This window comes from Zootoca vivipara, chromosome 13 (genome assembly GCF_965207765.1).
Source record: "Zootoca vivipara chromosome 13, rZooViv2.hap1.1, whole genome shotgun sequence".
Taxonomy (NCBI): Eukaryota; Metazoa; Chordata; class Lepidosauria; order Squamata; family Lacertidae; genus Zootoca; species Zootoca vivipara.
In genome coordinates, this window is record NC_142596.1 from 5,887,295 (window position 1) to 5,907,040 (window position 19,746).

The window sequence follows — 19,746 nt, forward strand, 5'->3', positions numbered from 1 at the left end:
TTTAGTCTACTTGGCGTATGACTAACATTGGATACAACTTGCTGCCTCCAATATGCTCCCAGGGAATAAAAAGTCTCTAGTTGCAGGTGGATCTTTAATTTTGTTAGAGTAACAGGTAAGTGTGCATGCTTCTCTTGTTCAGGAAATACAGAAATTAGTTGGGAGTCCATCACTGTCTGGAGGCCCACCAGTTCCCCATCCTGACTTTAATACTACCTCAGGGAATGTTACTAGCTAAGAAGCATATTGTCTTCTCTTCCTTTTAAAAAACTGTTTGTCCCATGTTCTTCCATGTACACTCACCTTCGGTTGAAGAGACTGGGAGGCCGGGTTAGCAAAAGCTGAGTTCTAATCCCAGCTTCTAATGGTTGAAAGTAAAGCAGATGCAATTGATGCTAGTAAATTTTGAGAGCCAGCAACAGGCTAACCTGTTGAAGTTTCAGGGAAGGAGACAGAGAGATGCCAGTGCTCTTTTCTTCTCTACCCACTTTCCAGTAAGGAGCATAAACTACTATTCATGCCCAGCCTTTTCAGGTTATGACAGTCAAAAATAGCAGGCTATCATAACACTAGATATAGGAGGGAGAGGACATGGATTTGTATGTTTGAACAAAGATGGTGCATCTTGATGTAAACAAGAGCAACAGTTAAGCAAAGGGATGAAAATAGTGACCTCTTTAATACAGTAATGCAAGAGGATCTCACTGTTGTCAAACTCGCCATTTATGTAGAAGACATTTTATAAACTGCCAAGTCATCTAAAATATAATGGCATTGTACAATATTATAATTAATACATAAGATCAATATTTACACAGCAAATAGCCGATTCTGCATTCAATTAATTTATAAAAATGCTTGGCAAAACCGACAGTTTCAGCAGACAACAGAATATCACAATCCTCAGGTTTCAGTAGAGAGTGCTCCAGGACGCTTTGCTTTTTTAATAAAGAAGTCTTGGTTCACAAAAAATAAACAAGTGATAACTGTGAGACAGTCAGTAGGGCTTCTCCAGATGATGGCAGTGTGTAAGGGACAATTTGGTCCTTCAAGTAACCTGGTCCTAGGCTTTTTAGGACTTTACACACAAACAGAAGTATAGGCATCAACTGATTGAATGCGTGTCTAAAACACTTGGAATTGTGTGCACGTGCACAATGCTGAACCCAGAAGTGACCCAAAAAGTCACTCAGCGTGTCACAGAAAGGGCGGGGTGGGCTTATACACACATGGGGGCTGGGAATGGAACCTCTGTGCAAAACGCTTGTCTACTGTACTTTGAAGGTAGCTCTATAATATACTGGAAGCCAGTCAGAGCTTTCACCACTGGTGTAATGCAGCTGATGCAGAGCTAGTATAGCCAGGAGACACACCCAACATTCTGCACTAGCTGCAATTTCTGAGCCAGCCTCAAGGGTAGCCCCACATAGGGCATATTACAATAGTCCTATCTAGAGGTTACCAAAACCCACATCACTGTGACCTTTGTATCCCTGTCTGGGAATGGTCATAACTCAATCTGAGGGCAAGCACTTGGCCGCTGAGGACGTGGTTTTTGCCATATAAACTGCCTAAAACGGGCTCGTAAGAAAAGTACATTTTAGTATGGCTGTTCTCATACCAGCATCATGGCCAAGCTTGCATGCACCATTCACACATTCTGATCACCTTAATAGATCTATGTTCAATTGTGTTTCTTTGCAAGAAGACAGGTGTCATCCTGTCATCCTCATCTCTCCCCCCCACAGGACTAAAAAGCTGCTTTTCTCCTGGCCAGCAAACCTGATGTTGAGGCATATGAATTGCCATGTCTAATATGGTATCAAATCATAATGACATAACTGTTGTCTGCGATTTTTTTCTCTGGCTGCCCAGTGCATGAGATGTATGCAAGCTAGTTGTTTACTGATATTTAGGTATTGCCTTTCTGGATGTAGAGTAGCAAATGATGAAGATGTCAGTTTAAAACCATGACTGTTTCCATTTCTGTTTCTTATAGGTTCTTGCTGCAAAAGTGGTCACCAGTGCCCGAAGCCCTGGAGCCAAATGCTATGGCATTGTGACTATGTCATCAAGCACAGAAGTGGCAAGGTGTATAAGCCACCTTCACCGTACAGAGCTGCATGGGCAACAAATTTCCGTTGAGAAAGTAGGTGTGACATGTGCTCTCTTAACAGACAGGGGTCGTATCTGTGGAGGGGAAGATGCATCTCTTCAAAAAACTGGGAGGGAAGAACTTATCCCTTCAGAAGAGGGATGCCACCTCCTTGACTCTGCTCAGTGGGCCTTGCTGACCTGTTCCAACCTTGGGTTTAAAGTAGATGCTGTTGGAAGTGAACTCAATCTGAAACTAAAGCCAGGCTGCACATTTCATATCTAGACCAACAAACAGTTGGTCTGGAGTTGATTTGGGAAGAGAGATGCTTTAGCAGTTAGGCCAGCCTCCTACTGAATTATAACAGTGTTAAATAATTTGGAGCAAGTTCTTACGTGACTCTCCTCCTACAATGTATGTATGGAATGGGCTTTCAAAAATCAAAAAGGAGGAACTGTATTGGAATTCGTTATCCATGGTTTCTCCAGGGTGCTGTCCTGTGATCTTCTGTTTCCTCCTCCGCCTCTTACTCTGAGTAGCAGCAGGGGCGTAGAAAGGGAGGGGCAATAGGGGTGCTTCGCCCCGGGCAGTGCGATCTCGAGGGCGCCATGGCAGCTGTCCCCACCGACGGCGCTGGGCGTCACACACCCCAGAACGCACACTAGCCCCACCCCGGTGCCAGAGCATGAAGCTCCGCCAGTGAGTAGCAGTTGGCTGGATATATAACAGAAAGTGAGAGCAAGATGACTGATAGCAAAAAGGAATGCATCCCTTTTAAAGTTTCTTTTAGTCCATTGAGAAATGGCTCTATGCTACACATCCTGGTTGGCAGTCAATGTGTAATGTACTTTACTTTAAAAAAATAAATTGCAGGTAAAAGGTGATCCCTCCAAGAAAGAACTGAAGAAAGACAGTGATGAGAAATCTGGCTCCAGTAGGAATCCTGGAGAAAAGAAGATAACTTCAAGCGACAAAGCCAGCAAGTAAGAGCCTGATCCTGCAACTTTTGTGTAACCAGAATTTGTTTGGGAAAAAATGAGCCCAAGTGCTGCTTCCTAGCATGACTCTGTGTTCCCTGTGATCCCTCTTTTTAAAATAAAAAAAATGCTTCATTAGCAAAAGCTGGATTCTGCAACCTATATAAAGTATGCAGACTGAGGAGATATGCATAATACTGCTCTTGCTAGACAAGACAAGGGGCAAGGAGCTGTGTAGTGTGCCAATTACTCACTCCCACCTACTAAAAAACTTGCTTAGTCACCTCTCTGGTTTGAGATTTCAACCTGTGTTGCCCATGTGCATTCAAGCGTATTTGATGACCATCTATCAATAATCCATCAGGACCAGAAACTTACTTTTTCTTCAAATTATAGTTATACAGGCAACCCCCAATTTGCTCAAGGGTTCCACACATTAGCAGAACACAATCCTGCCCTGCTCCACTTCCATTCTGCCCTCTTCCAGGTCCAAAAGGACCTACACCACCGGTCTGTCGCCTGTATATAAAACATACAATAACAAAGTTATTGTGAATTTTACATTGCTCAGTAACTCAATCCATAACTCATAAATTCAGTCCACTTAACTTGGTATAGTGGTACCTCACAAGACGAAATTTTCGCAATACAGAACGACTCATGGAACAAATTAATTTTGTCTTGCGAGGCATCACTGTAACTGTAATGGCTATCCAAAGTCCTTCCCACTACTAAACAAAAATTTATTTTCTCAGAAAGTGAATTCTATACCACCTCTGTTTGTTACCTTTTTAGGACCCTCTCCAAAAAGGAAGATAAGAAGTCTGACAAATCAGAGAAAAAAGAAAGCAAGGATGGGAAGAAACCTGAAGGCAAAGATGAGAAGAGTGACTATGGATCCAGTTGTCCTGCTCAAGATCCTAAAACGGCAGAAGAAAAAAAGCGAATAAGTATGCATTGCAGCTACTCTCCTTACAAACAAATCTCGACCATGTACTTGAGTTCCTACTGTATTATGCTATTGCTTTTTATGCTAATGCTTTGAAAAGGATTAGGCTGTATAGTCATACATTTTTGAAGCCGCGAGCTGGCATTTTAACAGGTATTACCTAGAGTTTCTCTTAATGGTAACAAATCTGCTTTGAATATTTTAGAGTGGAGTAGTGTTAGGCTCACTTGACAAAAAAAGGTGGTGCTGGGGCAGTCAGAAAATGGTGGCATAAGAAGGCAGAATTTGGCAGTCAGTTGAAAATAACTGATGTCACTTCCTACTGATATCTTATACACCTTTGGAAATTGCTAAATTCTTTGTCACAGTGTTTTCCTTGTAGCAAGGAGTTCTATGGTTCAGCTTTCCTCAAGCTAAGAACAGACGTTTGCACTGGAATGCGGAGTTAACCAGGGCTATTGACTGTTTGGCTCCGAAGCGCCCTCTCTGATTGCATGGAGCCCGGACAGCCCTGTGGTTTTCCACGGATCTGAGGGCAATGAAACAATTGCTAAGACGGCTAGAGCGCTGGTGGCGGATAACTCATTTTGAAGCTGACCGGACACGGGTTAGAGCTCAATGTCAAGCCTACTAAGTGGCGGTAGCGACGGTGAAAAAGACTTTCTTCACCGCCTCAATTGCATCTGCAGAAAACAGCAGCAGGAGACTTTTTCAGGTGGTTCGCAGTTTAGTGGAACCACCTGCTCCACCGGGGCCCAGTGTGGGCCACATGATCTCCTGCAATGATTTTGCAAAGTTTTTTGCAGATTAAAGTCACTCAGATTCAGGAAGAGGTAGACTCCACCGTGGGAGCAGGGCCGGGGTGGGGAAGTGCTAGAGGTCTGTCTAGTCAAGTTGTGTGGGTCAATTTCAATCTGTTACCTCCGAGGATGTGGACAGGCTGCTTGGATGAGTGAAACCAACCACCTGTCTCCTTGATCTTTGCTCATCCTGGCTTATAAAAGCTAGCCAGGAAGGGCTGGGCGATGGGCTTCGCGGGTTGGTGAATGCTTCTCTCTGTGAGGGAGCCTTCCCAGACCCGCTGAAAGAGGCGGTTATTAAACAGCTTCTTAAAAAACCATCTTTAGATGCGGCCAATATGGCCAACTATCGCCCACTCTCAAATCTTCCATTCTTGGACAAGGTGATTGAGCGAGTGGTTGCTGAACAACTCCAGGCACGCCTGGAAGAAACGGACCATTTGGATCCCTTCCAGTCGGGATTCAGGCCTCATCATGGGACTGAAACTGCCTTGGTTGCACTGGTTGATGATCTCCGGCGGGCTAGGGACAGAGATGAGAGCTGTTTCCTAGTTCTGCTGGATCTCTCAGCGGCTTTTGACACCATCAACCATAACATCCTTCTGGACCATCTAGAGGGGTTGGGAGCTGGGGGCACTGTCATACAGTGGTTCCGCTTCTTCCTCCTGGGCCGTGTTCAGAAAGTGGTGGTGGGGGATGAGTGTTCAGACCCCTGGGCCTCTCACTTGTGGAGTGCCTCAGGGTTCTGTCCTCTCCCCCATGCTTTTTAACATTTACATGCAGCTGTTGGGAGAGATCAGGGGGATTGGGCTGGGTGTTCATCAGTATGCGGATGATACCCAGCTCTACCTCTCTTTCAAATCAGAACCAGTGAAGGCGGTGAAGGTCCTGTGTGAGTGCCTGGAGGCAGTTGGAGGATGGATGGCGGCTAACAGATTGAGGTTAAATCCTGACAAGACAGAAGTACTGTTTGTGGGGGACAGGAGGCGGGCAGGTGTGGAGGACTCCCTAGTCCTGAATGGGGTAACTGTGCCCCTGAAGGACCAGGTGCGCAGCCTGGGAGTCATTCTGGACTCACAGCTGTCCATGGAGGCACAGGTCAATTCTGTGTCCAGGGCAGCTGTTTATCAGCTCCATCTGGTACGCAGGCTGAGACCCTACCTGCCTGCAGACTGTCTTGCCAGAGTGGTGCATGCTCTAGTTATCTCCCGCTTGGACTACTGCAATGCGCTCTACGTGGGGCTACCTTTGAAGGTGACCCGGAAACTACAACTAATCCAGAATGCGGCAGCTAGACTGGTGACTGGGAGCGGCCACCAAGACCACATAACACCGGTCTTGAAAGATCTACATTGGCTCCCAGTACATTTCCGAGCACAATTCAAAGTATTGGTGCTGACCTTTAAAGCCCTGAATGGCCTCGGTCCTGTATACCTGAAGGAGCATCTCCACCCCCATCGCTCTGTCGTACACTGAGGTCCAGTACCTTTTAATGTTTAATCGATTACCGTTTTTTTCACACCATAGGACGCACCTAGTTTTTAGAGGAGGAAAACAAGAAAAAAAATATTTTTGCTTTCTTGAATTATCTTAGGCATAGCAGCCAATTCCTAGAGGCCTGGGTGCCTTTGCCCCCCATTAAATATTTGAGGAAGCTTTTGTAAAGGGGGAAAGCTCCAATTTTTTAAGGATCAGCTCAAAGTTGTGCAGCTTTTTGTTGCAAATGGGAAAAGCCCCGGTTTTTTTGGGGGGGGGGAGTCAGCTCAAAGTTGTGCATCTTTTTGCAAAGGGGGAAAACTCCATTTTTTAGGATTAGCTCAAAGTTGCTGAGTTTCCTTGCAAAGGGAAAAAATCCTGTTTTTATGAGGTTCAACTCGCAGTTCTGCAACTTCTCTAGGAAAGGGATCCATTTCTACAGTTTCCAGACAGATAATCTAATCAGCCAGTCACATATCTCCCTCTGCAGACAACAATTGAGACCTAGGCAAGGGGCCGGGAGGGGCCTGGAAGGGAGCTAGCCCTCTTATCTCCCTCCCTGATCTCTTGCAATCAGCTGCTGAGCTGGTTTCTTTCTCTTTCCCTCTTGTTAGCCTTTAGCTCTTTATTTTTTTATTATTATTTTTAAAGGCAGAAAGGATCTGCCTTTCGCCCCTAGGCAAGTCGGGTCCAGGGACCACACATTCGCTCCATAAGACGCACAGTAATTTCCTCTTACTTTTTAGGAGGGAAACTGCATCTTTCGAAAAATGCTGTATTTTATTTTATTTTTCTGTTGGAAGCCGCCTAGAGTGGCTGGGGAAATCCAGCCAGATGGGCGGGGTATAAATATGTATTATTATTATTATTATTATTATTATTATTATTATTATTATTATTATTATCATCACTGGAGGTATTGTGATTTAGCCTCCCCCTTTTCAGCAGAATTTGCTGATCCAGAAGTTCTAAGTGGAGAAGGCCTTTTATGCTCTTTCTTTTCCACCCTCACATGCTCTTCAAAGTGTTTTTACCCATTTCCTGTAATTTCTTCTCCCATTCCCCTTTCTCCTGTACTTTATCCACATGCATACTGTAGTGGCAGTTTCTTTCATCCCTCCTCCCTGATTTTTTACTTTCACTTCTTCCTTCTATAGCAGCTTCCCTGTCATGCCCTCTTCCATTCTTATTCCCAGTTTGTTTGTTTGTTATTATTTAATAGCAAACTTTTCTCTCACTTTCTAATTTCCTTCAATGCTTCCTCTAGCTCATTCTTCCCTCTTCTCCCTGCTCCTCTCCCCACCATACACCCCAAACACTTCTGTCTCTTGGCCACTTTTACTCAGCATGCAAAGAGTTGCTGGTACTGTCCTTGTTCCAGCCAAAAAGCTGTGGCAGGGCTGGGAGGCAGGAGAGGCAAATAAAGAGAAGTTGGCCAGGCTTTGACCCTTAGGGCCCACCTGAAGATATTCCAAGGCCTGCTGTTTAAGAAACATGGATCTAGAACAATTAGCATGGCTTCTTGTAAAATTCAAATCCAAATTAGTTGGCCTTTACGTCAGAAAAATTATCTTTATTTTTTATATGTTCCTGGAACATGTACAGACTTAGCGAAATGGCTTTTGTGTTTTTTTCTTATGTGAATAATTAAGCATGTAATTTTATCTTCCAAAGGTGTAAAAAGTCCAAGTCATATGGTAGTTCTAGACCAAACAAAAGGAGACCAAGTTCACACCAGGCCAATAAGAAGGGGACGGTTTGAAAAAGTAAGTATTGCTCAAAACATTAGTCTGTTTAGGCCCTAATTTGGTTTATGTGAGAGTTGGTTTTAGCTGAGACAGAGGAGTGATGGGCTGTGTCACAAAGGAGACTAGCTAACCACAATTTGACTTCTTTCTGAAGCCTAGGCAACTATAAGGTAGCTCTAACAGCAGAGTTTGGAAGTTCACTTGCAAACAGTTTTTTTTTTTTTTTTTGCAAAAGTCTTGAGTAAATGCTGCAGTCAAGATTGCTGTGCAAGCATCACTCCTACCTCCTGTGAGATTGGCTCTTCTGGAGAAAGATTTGATAGGGTCTGGAGTAGGAGGCACTTCCCACTTCCTCTTAGAGCCAGTCTTTCTCTTGCTGCCTCTGTAAGCAAACTTCCATTTCACCTAAGACCCTGTCATAAACTGTTCTTAGTGGGAGTTCATTGTTTATTTTACAGAGAAAGGGAGCTCTTGGGCATTGGGACCCTTCATGGTCCGCAAGAAGCCAGATGACTCTTGGCATGCTGTAAACATGTAAAAGTGTCCCTAATTCTCATATTTATATTTTAAAAAACTTGTCTCCAGCCACCTATGTTAAGGAACAAAGAGCGTTTTCTTCAAGACAAAATGAAGTTCAGAGACTACCGGGGCAGAAAGGACATACTGCCTTTTGAGAAGATGAAGGAGCAGAGAATGAGGGAGCACATTGTTCGGCTAGAGCGAATACGCCGTGCTGTAGAGTTACGAAGGTAGGAGGGATGCTCAACACTGTTGCCATCAAGCTTCTCAGGTGCTTAGGAAAAACAACACCTTGAGGCCAAAAGTAGACTCTGGCAGTTGGACTCCTGTTTCCAGGCATCTCATTGGCACTGAGAGAGGCATGGATGGAAGTGGCGAATGGGAGGAGGGGTGCTTAACCTTTTTGTCCTCCCAAGTTCTAGACAGGAGAGTTCATGGCAAACATGTAGTCCTATGTAGCTCCACCCTAATGTGATGGTTGCTAGTGGAAAAGGAGAAGAACAAAAGGTGACACCAATGAAGTGCAAAATGCTTCAGAAATCATTACTCACAGTGATGTGGGAGAGAAGAGAGAAATTGCAAAGTGCTAAACTGTTTTCTGCACAAGTGCAGTTATCCTCGCCCCAAATTGCACACTCTGGAAGAACCCCATGCCCCGTTATAACAAACCCCAGAGCATCCCTCAGAGCAGGTTGATGTTATTGCCATTGTCAGTAGAGAGTTCTCCGCCCATCTTGCTCGCCAAAGCACAGGAAGCTGGCAAGCGTATTCTGCCGTAACTTTCAGCATTGCCGTAACCACCAGTCGTGTGACTAAAGAAGGAAGTCAAGCCCCAAAGGAGCACCTTGTTCACTTGTTGGCCTTGGGCCTAAAATGGCTGCCTGCAGCTGCCCCACCTTTGAAGCTCCCGCTTTTTGCAGGCGAAGAGAAATTGCTGAGAGAGAGAGAAGAGAGAGGGAGCGCGTCAGGCTCCTCCGGGAGCGTGAAGAGCGTGAGCGTTTGCAGAGGGAGAGGGAGAGGCTGGAAATTGAGCGGCAGAAGCTGGAGAGGGAACGGATGGAACGAGAGCGCTTGGAGAGGGAGCGTATCCGTATTGAGCAGGTGGGTTTCCCTCTTTTATTTTCTGTTGCTTACAATCTGTCCAGCTTCTTTGAAGGGTGTTAGCGCTAGTTCCCTGGTATCAGAGACTCCTGCCTGGTGCTTTATCACACAGAACCCAGGAGCTTGTCTGCTTCTTTACATAGTTGAACTTTCTGGGATACGTTTTGGTGCTAAGGTCCAGTTTCTGCCATTGCAACAAAATATGCAAATTGAGCCAAGTCTGCCTAGTCTTAATTAGCACAACTTGGTCCATCATTCATGGCATGATGGGAGGCAGCTGAAGACCATGAAGAAGGATTTTTAGTCTTGAATTGTTAGGGTATGTGGTTTCTGAGGAGGGTTGGTAACATCACCATTGCACTTTGTAATGAAATCCTTTCAAAACACTAGGCACATCCACTTCACTGCCTTTGGTTGTAACCATGGTTGCATATGTGCTTAAATTAGTAGCTTCTGAGACTACCTGCATAGTCAAATGGTGTGTTTTGTACGTATGGCAGCCTCCTTTTTTGGTAATTAGAGTTTTATTCTGTGAACAAGCCTCAAGTATTAGGCACTCACATCTCGGCCCCCATCCAGCCAGGTGCCCCTTTGGATCACTTTGAGCTCTTGTACAGTGGTCAGTGCTAATTCTGCTACTTCCCCAATTGTAGCTGAAGCTCTATGGCAGGGATGGGGCTCTCCAGATGCTGCTGTACTACAACTCCCATCAGCTTCTGCCAGCCTGGCCAATGGTTAAGGATTATGGGAGTTGCAGTCCAACTTCTGGAGGGCAACAGATGTTCCTTATCCATGTCCTCTGGCCTTAACGTCTTCCAGTGCTCCTTAGAGATTCTTTCTCTTCTCCTGGCTAGGAGCGTCGCAAGGAAGCAGAGCGGATTGCTCGTGAAAGAGAAGAGCTTCGGCGCCAGCAGCAGCAGCTTCGATATGAGCAGGAGAAGAGGAATTCCCTGAAACGGCCTCGGGATGTTGATCACAGGTTGTGCTTTTTTTCCTTTTCAGGCTGGATGCCTGCTCCTCTGTCCCATCAGCCCTGACAAAGCACAAAACAAAGAAATGTGTGTGGCAGGTTGGAGTCCTAACAGCAGTGTGTCTCTTCCCCACCCCATTAGGAGAGAGGAGCCCTACTGGAATGAAAGCAAAAAGATTTCCTTGGACACAGATGCACGCTTTAGCCATGGGTCTGATTACAGCCGGCAGCAGAACCGGTTTACTGATTTTGACCACCGAGACAGAGGGCGATACCCAGAGGGTTCTGCAGTGCAGACTTCCTTTGACAGGTATGCTTGGGGATGATGGTCACAACAGTATATTCTGATGTTGTCGTGATTCCTCAAGTGGAGCAGACTCCCTCAGAAAGTTGTGGACTCTCCTTCATTGGAGGGTTTTAAGCAGAGATTGGATAGCCATCTGCCATGGAAGCTTTAGTTGAGATTCCTGCATTGCAGTGGGTTAGAGTAGATGACCCTTCTATCTCTATGATTCTAAGTGCCCCACAATAATTTTCACCCTGGGATAGTTTACACCATTCAAATGTGTGTTCTCTTAGTTAGAGAGGACAGGGTATTCTGATTCTTGAAGTGTGATCTCATAAATAAGTTATTATTACAGCTGGGAAGTTGCTGTTTGTTACACTAATGCAGGGGTCAGCAACCTAAGGTCCATGGGCCACTTGTCCATGGGGTTGTTTAACCGGCCCATGGACCCCCGCATGCCCGCTCGGTCAGCTCCCATGCACCACGCTAATCCGGCGTGGAGCAGAGCGGGGACTGTCTTCCGTGACGCTGGCCAACTTCCCATTGGCTGCAGGAAGCTCCTGCAGCCAATAGGAAGCTGTGCACGCCTCCTCTGAACCAGAAGGAGTGCCAGAAATGGTGTTTGCGCGTGCATGCACACACACACACACCGCGGCATCTGCGGGACCTTGAACCGGCCCAAGCCACAAAAACTTTGCCGACCACTGCACTAGTGTGTTCTTGGGTAATGGGAAGTGTAGTCCAACAATATCTATAATAGAGATGGGGAATCTGGTGCCTCCCAGCATTGCTGAATACCAGTTCCCATCAGCCCAAGCTAGCCTGGCCAGTGGTCAAAGAGGATGGGAGTTGTGCTCCAACTACATATGAAGGGCACCAGATTCCTCATCCCTGATTTTGGGTAAGAAATAGAAATCAACATGCTCTGAATAAAACATAGTGCCTGCCTTGGAATCTTTTCCCTGTATTTCTGCTGTCTTTTGCTTTCAAAACTGTTTTTGTGGGTTGTTGTAATGGCAAAGACGACACGACTCAAGGCAGGTTGAACTCAATGGGAAGGCGACCAAGAGCAGAGCTCTAGCGCTTCCTTTTATTGAAAGCTCAGGATGACAGTTAATCATTACAACGACAGTGTAACTTCTAGCCAATTACAGCAGTGCAGTCCCATACAAGGTGATGTTTCCTGTAACGTCACACCCGGTCACTCCCTAAGACATCCTCCATAGCCCACGTGTTGTTTTGCCATGCCCTCTGTCCATGCTCCAAGCACATGTCACTCTGTAAACACCCCCTCCTCATTCCCATTGTGTTGCTCTCCTTGGCTTGACCCATCTGGTTTGTCCTGATTCATCCAGTTCCCTCCAGATCCTCCTAGATCCTTCTAGCTCTGTTGTGACCTGTTGCCCAGCTGACCTGTCCTTCACGTGTTTCCCATTCTGACATTAGCCGGTTTGCCATGCTAATGCCCGCACTCTCGAAGATCAGTGTGGCTTGCCAGCACCAGATCTCAGTCATTCCCACACATGCCAGCACAATTTCCTCGTGTAATCCCCACAGTGGGTCTTTTGACCATAATAAAGAATGTGTGTGTGAACTTGGGGGCACCATATTGGCTACCCATGCTAGGCTCTGATTTTCAAGATGATAAGTTTGCAGTGTGATCTGAAGCATATTTACTCAGGTGGCAGTGGGATTTACTCTGGGATAGACGAGAGCATCTGGTAGATTTCTGCAAGGACTGGCAAAAGTAACTCTCAACTGTTAAACAATAGTAGCAACACAAAAGCTCCCCCCCTTTCTAAATTAGCTTAGTTCTGCTAGTATCAATTCTATGATTCTGTGATACTGAAAACAAATTTCTGGGCTGAGCATTTGCTTACATTGCTCCTAAATACTAGCTCTTAAACACCCATCCCCCTGAGCCCTGGTTGGTGAATTTTCACTTGCAGGCTCAACTTTGTGCTTTACTAGAAGCCCGAGAAGTCTGCCCACCCTCAAGCTACTCAGGTTACTTGCAGCTGTATCCCTAATATCCTCATAATGCAGTCTTCATAATGATAAATTAACTTTATGCAGCAAAGCACCTTGGGGTATTGCAGGCAGATGCTGTGCCAGACAGAACCAGTTTAGGGAGTGACCCTTAATCTGAAAAACTCTTGCCTTTCTGAACAGGCGGGAACGATTTGTCAACCAAAGTGATGGGAAAAAAGCTCGGCCAACCACAAGACGGGAGGAGCCTGGGTTTGAAAGATACCCAAAAAGCTTCAGTGAATCCAGAAGAAATGAGCCCCCTCAGCCCCGAAACGAAATCCGTGACAGTGACCGGCGGGAAGTGAGAGGAGACCGCGATGAGAGGAGGACTGTGATAATCCAGGACAGGCCTGAGATCCCTCATGGCCGTCACCCACGAGAGACTGGGACCAACTCATCCCGGCAGAGTTCTTGGAAGGGTGAAGGAGGCATCAACCCTGACAAGCGAGATGCCAGGTGATTCTTCAACCTGGGTTAATAGCTGGGATGTGCAGGTTCATTCCTGCCCAAAACGTGGGGTGGGGATACATACCGGTATATGTGGCTGTGATTCACCAAGACAGAACAGGTATGGCTCTGTTGCCCTTTCTTCAAGTGGAAATTCTTCGGAGTGTGGGATGTGCTGGGTAGAGAGGAAAGATCTTGCTACTTTGCCCTGGCCCATTTACAGCCTGTCACTTGTGCATCAACCTGGCTATGTAAGAATCTGAGTGCTTTTCCTCAATACGTTGGGTCTGTGCCTGTTCCATAAGAGGCCTTCAGGCTCATTATATTTTGATCGTTGATATGCTCCAATACATTAATACTTAATTTCTAACCTAGATTTCTTTTAACACACTTCACTGGGTGCCCTTTTTTGGCAGTGAACAGCATGACTTGCATGTGCCTAAACTGAGCAAATGCCATGTTAAATGACTGGGCTTCCATGTCATCTTCTATTTTGCATACTAGTGAGCAAATGCACAATACAGGCCCTTCAAGTCACAGAAAGAACCCTCTTCAGTGAGGTGATGCTTCCCAGGTCTGCAGATCTCCTTGCCAAGCAGGGGTGATTTTCTAAACCTAGCTGGGACAGGCCAAGAGAGCTCTAGAGTTACTTCGCTTTCCCAGTCAGCAGGAGGCAAACTATATTGCTTTATATTTTTGGCACATTTCAGCCAGTCAGGGATTGGCTGGAAGTGCACAGATAGTAGGAGATAATTGTTTGCACTTCCACAATTTGAAGAAGGTAACGTCAGCCCTTTATTCTAAGGTGTTAAGAATGATGAGTAAAACGGAGCCCCCCAACTCAAGGTGTGAATTATTACTTCCTGTACCATGTTGACTCTTTCCTTCTGCAGAGAGAGGCCAGAAAGATCAGGCCGAGAAGTCTCTGGACATTCTGGGAGTCGTAGTACCACATCTGGCTACGGAAGCCGGGAAGCAGAGCGCAGTGTGATGGAGCGTGGAAGTGGGGGGCAGGTAAATGGAAGTCATAAGTAACTTGCATATTCTGATTAGGAATGTGGTGAGCCTTAAGCAATAATTGGTCTTTGTTGCATTTTCTGTAAGGTCACTTGAGCAGAGGGAAAGGCAAGGTAGTGTTCATCTGCTAATTTGGGTTCTGGTTTCACTTCATTTGTATACCACCTTCTGGCCAAAATATTTGACCCTTTAGGCAAATAATACTATATTGTTACTACGTTCTTTAAAAACCCATTGAAATACAGTGGTACCTCGGCTTAAGTACACAATTGGTTCCGGAAGCCTGTACTTAACCTGAAGTGTACTTAACCTGAAGCGAACTTTCCCATTGAAAGTAATGGGAAGTGGATTAATCCGTTCCAGACAGGTCCGTGGAGTACTCAACCTGAAGCGTACTTAACCCGAAGTATGAGTGTAATTGGTTCTGGAAGTCCATACTTAACCTTAAGCGAACTTTCCCATTGAAAGTAATGGAAAGTGGATTAATCCATTCCAGGCGGGTCTGCAGAGTACTTAAACTGAAAGTACTCAAACCGAGGTGTACTTAAACAGAGGTATGACACTAATGAAAATGATGAATCAGTAAGAGAAGCAGAAAACTGTTCACTTAATAGTGTGGCAAAAACAGAAGTGTCAAAGCAAAGTAGTGAGGTAGCCAAGTGGGTTGATGATACCAAATGGTTCAAGATAGCTGAAATAAAAACAGATTGTGAGGCTTTTTTAAAACTGGCTGAATGGACAGTAAAATGGTTAGCACAATTCAGCATAATCAAGTGTAAATTGACAGGCAGTGGGGCAACACACACACACACACACACACACACACATATATATATATATATATATATATATATATATATATATATATATATATATCACTCTAAATTAATGGAGACTCTTAAGGAATGAATCCCTGGGACTGTAGTGGATAGCTTGATGAAAATGTCAACACTGTATGGCAACTGGAAAAAGTGGATTTCCTGCTAGGAGTCATTAGGGAAAGAATTTAAAATAAAACTGCCAATATCATACTGCTGTCATACAAATCTGGTGTGACCACGTATGGAGTACTGTGTATGGTTCTGATCACCTCACTTCAAAAAGGCTATTGTAGAGTTGCAAAAGTTTCAGAAAAGAGCAACCAAAATGATGGTGAGGATGGAGCAACTCCTTTATGAGTAAATGAAATACTTCATATAGTGCATAGTTAACTGTTGTAGTGATGGACACCAATTTGGATGGCTTTTAAAAAGAGAATTAGACAAATTATGTTTGTTCTGCCTCCCCTGTCAAAAGCAGTATGATTCTAAATGCCAGTTGCTGAGAATCATAAGTGGGGAGAGCACTGCTGCACTGAGGTTCTGCTTGCTTATAGGCTGCTGTGAGAACAGGTGGTTGGACTAGATGGGCTTTGGGTCTAATCTAGCAAGGCTGCTCTTATGTTCTGTGCACCTGGTGAGTGAATGGCAACCGGGCCTGGCAGACTTCATAGGGAAAGACATTGAGAGGATGGACCACGAGTGAGGGAGCCCTGCTTGATGCAGCTACAAGGGCAGCCTCTAAAAGCTGTTCTGACTCTGAGTCTCCTGGGGTGGCCCCCACAAATGGGGAAGTTTTATGGAAAAGGCTTTTCCAACTTGCTATGCCCCCAGATTCTTTAGGGCTGAAAAGGCAAGAAGCAGCATTGCAAGGTGTGTCTGGAAACCAGTACAGAACGCACTATTTCTAGCAGCCAGGCTGCTGCCTTTTGATAGGCTGATGCATTGGGGTGGTCACTGAGCCCAAGTTGGTGACTGTTGTATCGATTGATCGATTGCATTTATATCCTACCTGCTTCTCCAAGGAGCTCAATAATGATTATTATTATTATTATTATTTATTATTATTATTATTTATACCCCGCCCATCTGGGTGGCTTACAACAGAAAAATGAAATAAAATAATCTATTAAACATTAAAAGCCTCCCTAAACAGGGCTGCCTTCAGATCAAGGTGGTGTATAAGGTTTGCTCCCACCTCAGTTAATCTCCCCACAAAACCCCTGTGAGGTAGGTTAAGGTTGTGAGGCAGGTCACCCAGGGAGCTTCATGGCCAAGTGGGGATTTGAACCCTGGTTTCCAAGGTCCAGGTCTGACACTCTAACTGCTACACCACACTAGCTCTCATGTTTTTGTGAGTAAAACCTTGTCTTGCCAGGCTGATAATGTCTGCTCTGTGTTTCCTGCCTTCACTTGATTTTGGGAAGAGTGATTATTGTACAGTAGAGTCAGAGCAGATGGAGAGGAATGCTTCACCTTTTCCCTGAAGAGCCATGTTAGGCATCACACTCTGAGGAGAAACCCTCAACATTAGCAGTTGCTTAACATGCAAGGGTGGGTGTCCAATTGAACAGAAGCCCTCTTTTCCCATCTCCCCACCCACCATAGTCCCTTTGTTTTTCTTCAGAGAAAAAGCAAGAACAAAAACGTGCATTCCTCCTAAGGGGCTATGCAAAGTACTTTGCATGCTAACCTCTCGTTATATCCAAATTTGAGGTTTTCTTAGTGCAACATCCAAGACACAATGCATGCAAACTTTGAATATCGGTGCAAAAAGTGTACCTATGTGGGTGTTGTCCTTTATAGTCCAAGGGCTGAACTTGAGACAAATTGAAAGTTCCTGATGTAGAACATGCTTTGCAGAACATTTCCCGCTTTTGTTGGCACTGCTTCTCTGAAGTTCTTCCGAAAGAGCTGCAAACCTTCCCAGGATGCACATCTAGAGAAGGCTGTACTGGAGCCAAGTGTGTGCAGCTGTTCTTCCTTTGGGTCCGTTTAGGAAACACAAGTCAAAAGGTGGTGGCACTAGCAGAGTAACCTCCCGTGTCTCTTTCTAGCATTATAATGAAGATCGCCACGTGGTTGAGCGGCATAGCCGTGACGCTGGACCAAGGAAAGAATGGCATGGGCCCAGTTCACAGGGCAGCAGCTATCACGACACAAGGCGAATGGGAGATGGCCGAGCAGGAGGTGGCATGATGTCTCCCCACTCAAGGTACCTGTGATGCTTTTTGCTTCCCCACGCCCCAAAATATCACACTTCTGAGGTTGCTTTTAAAACCCAGCTTTACATATAGGGCTGAAAAAGGACATATTCATATTCAAGGAGCACACACTTGATTGGTGTGCTGGGGTGCCAAAGTTTCCATTAGGACTGTGTTTGCCACCCCTTCCCCCACAACGGATTCAGAGCCCACTTTGAATTGGCCCTGAGCTCTGGATTTCAGTCTAAAAAAGCAAAGCTTCAGAAACCCCAGCAACTTGCATTGGGACACCAAAATCACCATTTTCTTTACATGGGTGTGAGGAATTTGGAGACATGGTAGCGCCTATAAGAGGGGTTTAACTCTGCCCCATTTCAGGCAGGTGGTTTACTTTTTTATTCTGGATCACCCCAATCTCTGAGGCAATGCAGTATTGGGTACTCTGCCCCCACTGCTGGCACAAATCTGAATTGCCCTGATTGAGGAAGGGATTCAGCACAAACTTTAGACCTCTATTCCTAGAGAAGTTGGACTGGCTCCCTCCTTGTCCTTCTGTCAGCAGGTGAATACATTTTTATTCCAGCATTGGGTTTTTTTCTATTCGTGTTCAATTACTGTTTAATGAATATCTTGCCTATGTTTCAAGCTTTTTATCTTTAAGCCACTTGAGTCCTGCTCTAGGAAAAAGCTGGGATAGAAATAAATGTAATAACAATAATTCCTATGACTCAGTGGAAGCTTGGCAGTACAGTTGAGTAGGCTTTGCAGGAAGTTTCATGACCGCATACAATTTTGTCTGAATCTAGTTGGGCTTTGGAAACACATGAAACTTAACTACTCATATTGTTAGTTTTGTAACCATGATGTGCTCTGGATAAGGAGAAGTCCCCTTGGGCCTGAGCAGATAAAGCTTGACTAGTGAGGAAATTTGACAGAGGCCCTGGGCCTGGGACCTTCTCCCATGTGTGTGAGGCAGCCACAGACATTTCTTGGGCAGCATCTGAATAGGTCACAGTACAAGATCCAGGAGTTCAGTTGGGCATCTTTTTAAAGCTCTCTCCACTTGAACATGATTACGCTGAATGTTGCCCAGAATGTGCCGGTCCAGCATGAGTTGCTAGCTCCCTGATGCCTACTAGGGAGTGTTCTGTCCCCAGTCTCAAAAAAGTGGCTGCTGTTCTCTCAATAGCCTTCCAGTCTCACAGCATGGTTGAGTGGGAGCTCCTCCATGTGTCAGCCTTTACACCTGTAACACGATCAGGTTATGAGAACTTTGCCTTGCCTAGCACTCTGGATAGTGAGACTTTAATTCCCCTGAAACTTCTTTTTAAATTTGCTTCTTTTTCAACTTTTATTCCAGTAATTCTTCACCCATTAACAGAGTTGTACAGATTACGGGCAATTCCATGCAGAGGGGAAGTGGTTCAGGATTTAAACCATTTAAGAGTGGACCACCACGAAGATTCTAAGCTCACTGACCTGCTTGACCTCCCCCCTTGGTTTCAAGATAACTTATTGGAAATCTTTTATGAACGAAGAAGCCTTGGCTAAGAGAACTTGTCTTTTTTAATTTTACCATAATTACTTTTTCCTCTTTTATGGAGGCATTTTAAATAAGTTAGGCTGTTTGGATTTTGGATAGTTCATTGTACTTTTTTGATGAGCATTTCCCCCTGTAACACTAGGAGCTCTGAAATTAATTGGAACCAAACATGTGAACCGCTGTACAAAGAGATGATTTGTTTTGCACCCAGTAGTTTTAATTTACAATTTAGCTCTGTGATGTCAGGCTTGAAAATTAGGTACTTATCACAAAACACACAGATAACCCAAATGTACATTAGAATGGGTAGAGAATAAGGGTTGGGTTGTTTGTTTGATTTCTGGGTATTATGTAACCTATTTTTGGAGAGTTGTTAAACTGAGTGGATCTGTATCCTGGCCACTGTATCCTTTTGAAATAAAGCTTCATAATATGTATTGCTACTTGTACAGTCTGGTTTGTTTGTCTGGGAAGCTGAAATAGGCTGGTCCTATGCAGTAAATCATTCTACTGGTAGGAGTTACTCCTTTTTCTGTTCCTGTCACTGAGGTAAGATCACAGTAAAAACAGACACATTTAATTAAGCAATGCTGTAACGACATCTGAAAACTTTGTGTGAAAAGTGATAAGAGTCTTCCTCTTACTTGGCACCTGCCCCGTTTCCCTTCCAGCAGCCCCACTCATGGCCTGCAGTAATGGAAATGGCCAGACCCAGATGACATTGCTAAACAAATTAAGACTCCATTTGCAGCAGAGCATAGTGGC

At 44.9% G+C, this 19,746-nt stretch overlaps 1 protein-coding gene across 2 annotated transcripts in view; it reads left to right on the forward strand.

Moving 5' to 3' along the window:
• SLTM (SAFB like transcription modulator) overlaps positions 1-19,418 on the forward strand; it is a 43,511-nt gene extending 24,093 nt beyond the window's left edge. For both annotated transcript variants that reach the window (XM_035130871.3, XM_035130872.3), the window contains 12 exons: positions 2,000-2,149; positions 2,969-3,078; positions 3,868-4,022; positions 7,972-8,063; positions 8,631-8,794; positions 9,485-9,665; positions 10,520-10,644; positions 10,778-10,945; positions 13,094-13,408; positions 14,293-14,413; positions 17,292-17,449; positions 18,799-19,418. In XM_035130871.3, coding sequence (XP_034986762.1) covers positions 2,000-2,149; positions 2,969-3,078; positions 3,868-4,022; positions 7,972-8,063; positions 8,631-8,794; positions 9,485-9,665; positions 10,520-10,644; positions 10,778-10,945; positions 13,094-13,408; positions 14,293-14,413; positions 17,292-17,449; positions 18,799-18,907 — 1,848 coding nt within the window. In that variant the 3' untranslated portion in view covers positions 18,908-19,418. The remainder of the gene's footprint in view (positions 1-1,999; positions 2,150-2,968; positions 3,079-3,867; positions 4,023-7,971; positions 8,064-8,630; positions 8,795-9,484; positions 9,666-10,519; positions 10,645-10,777; positions 10,946-13,093; positions 13,409-14,292; positions 14,414-17,291; positions 17,450-18,798) is intronic.
• Positions 19,419-19,746: the final 328 nt, after the last annotated feature.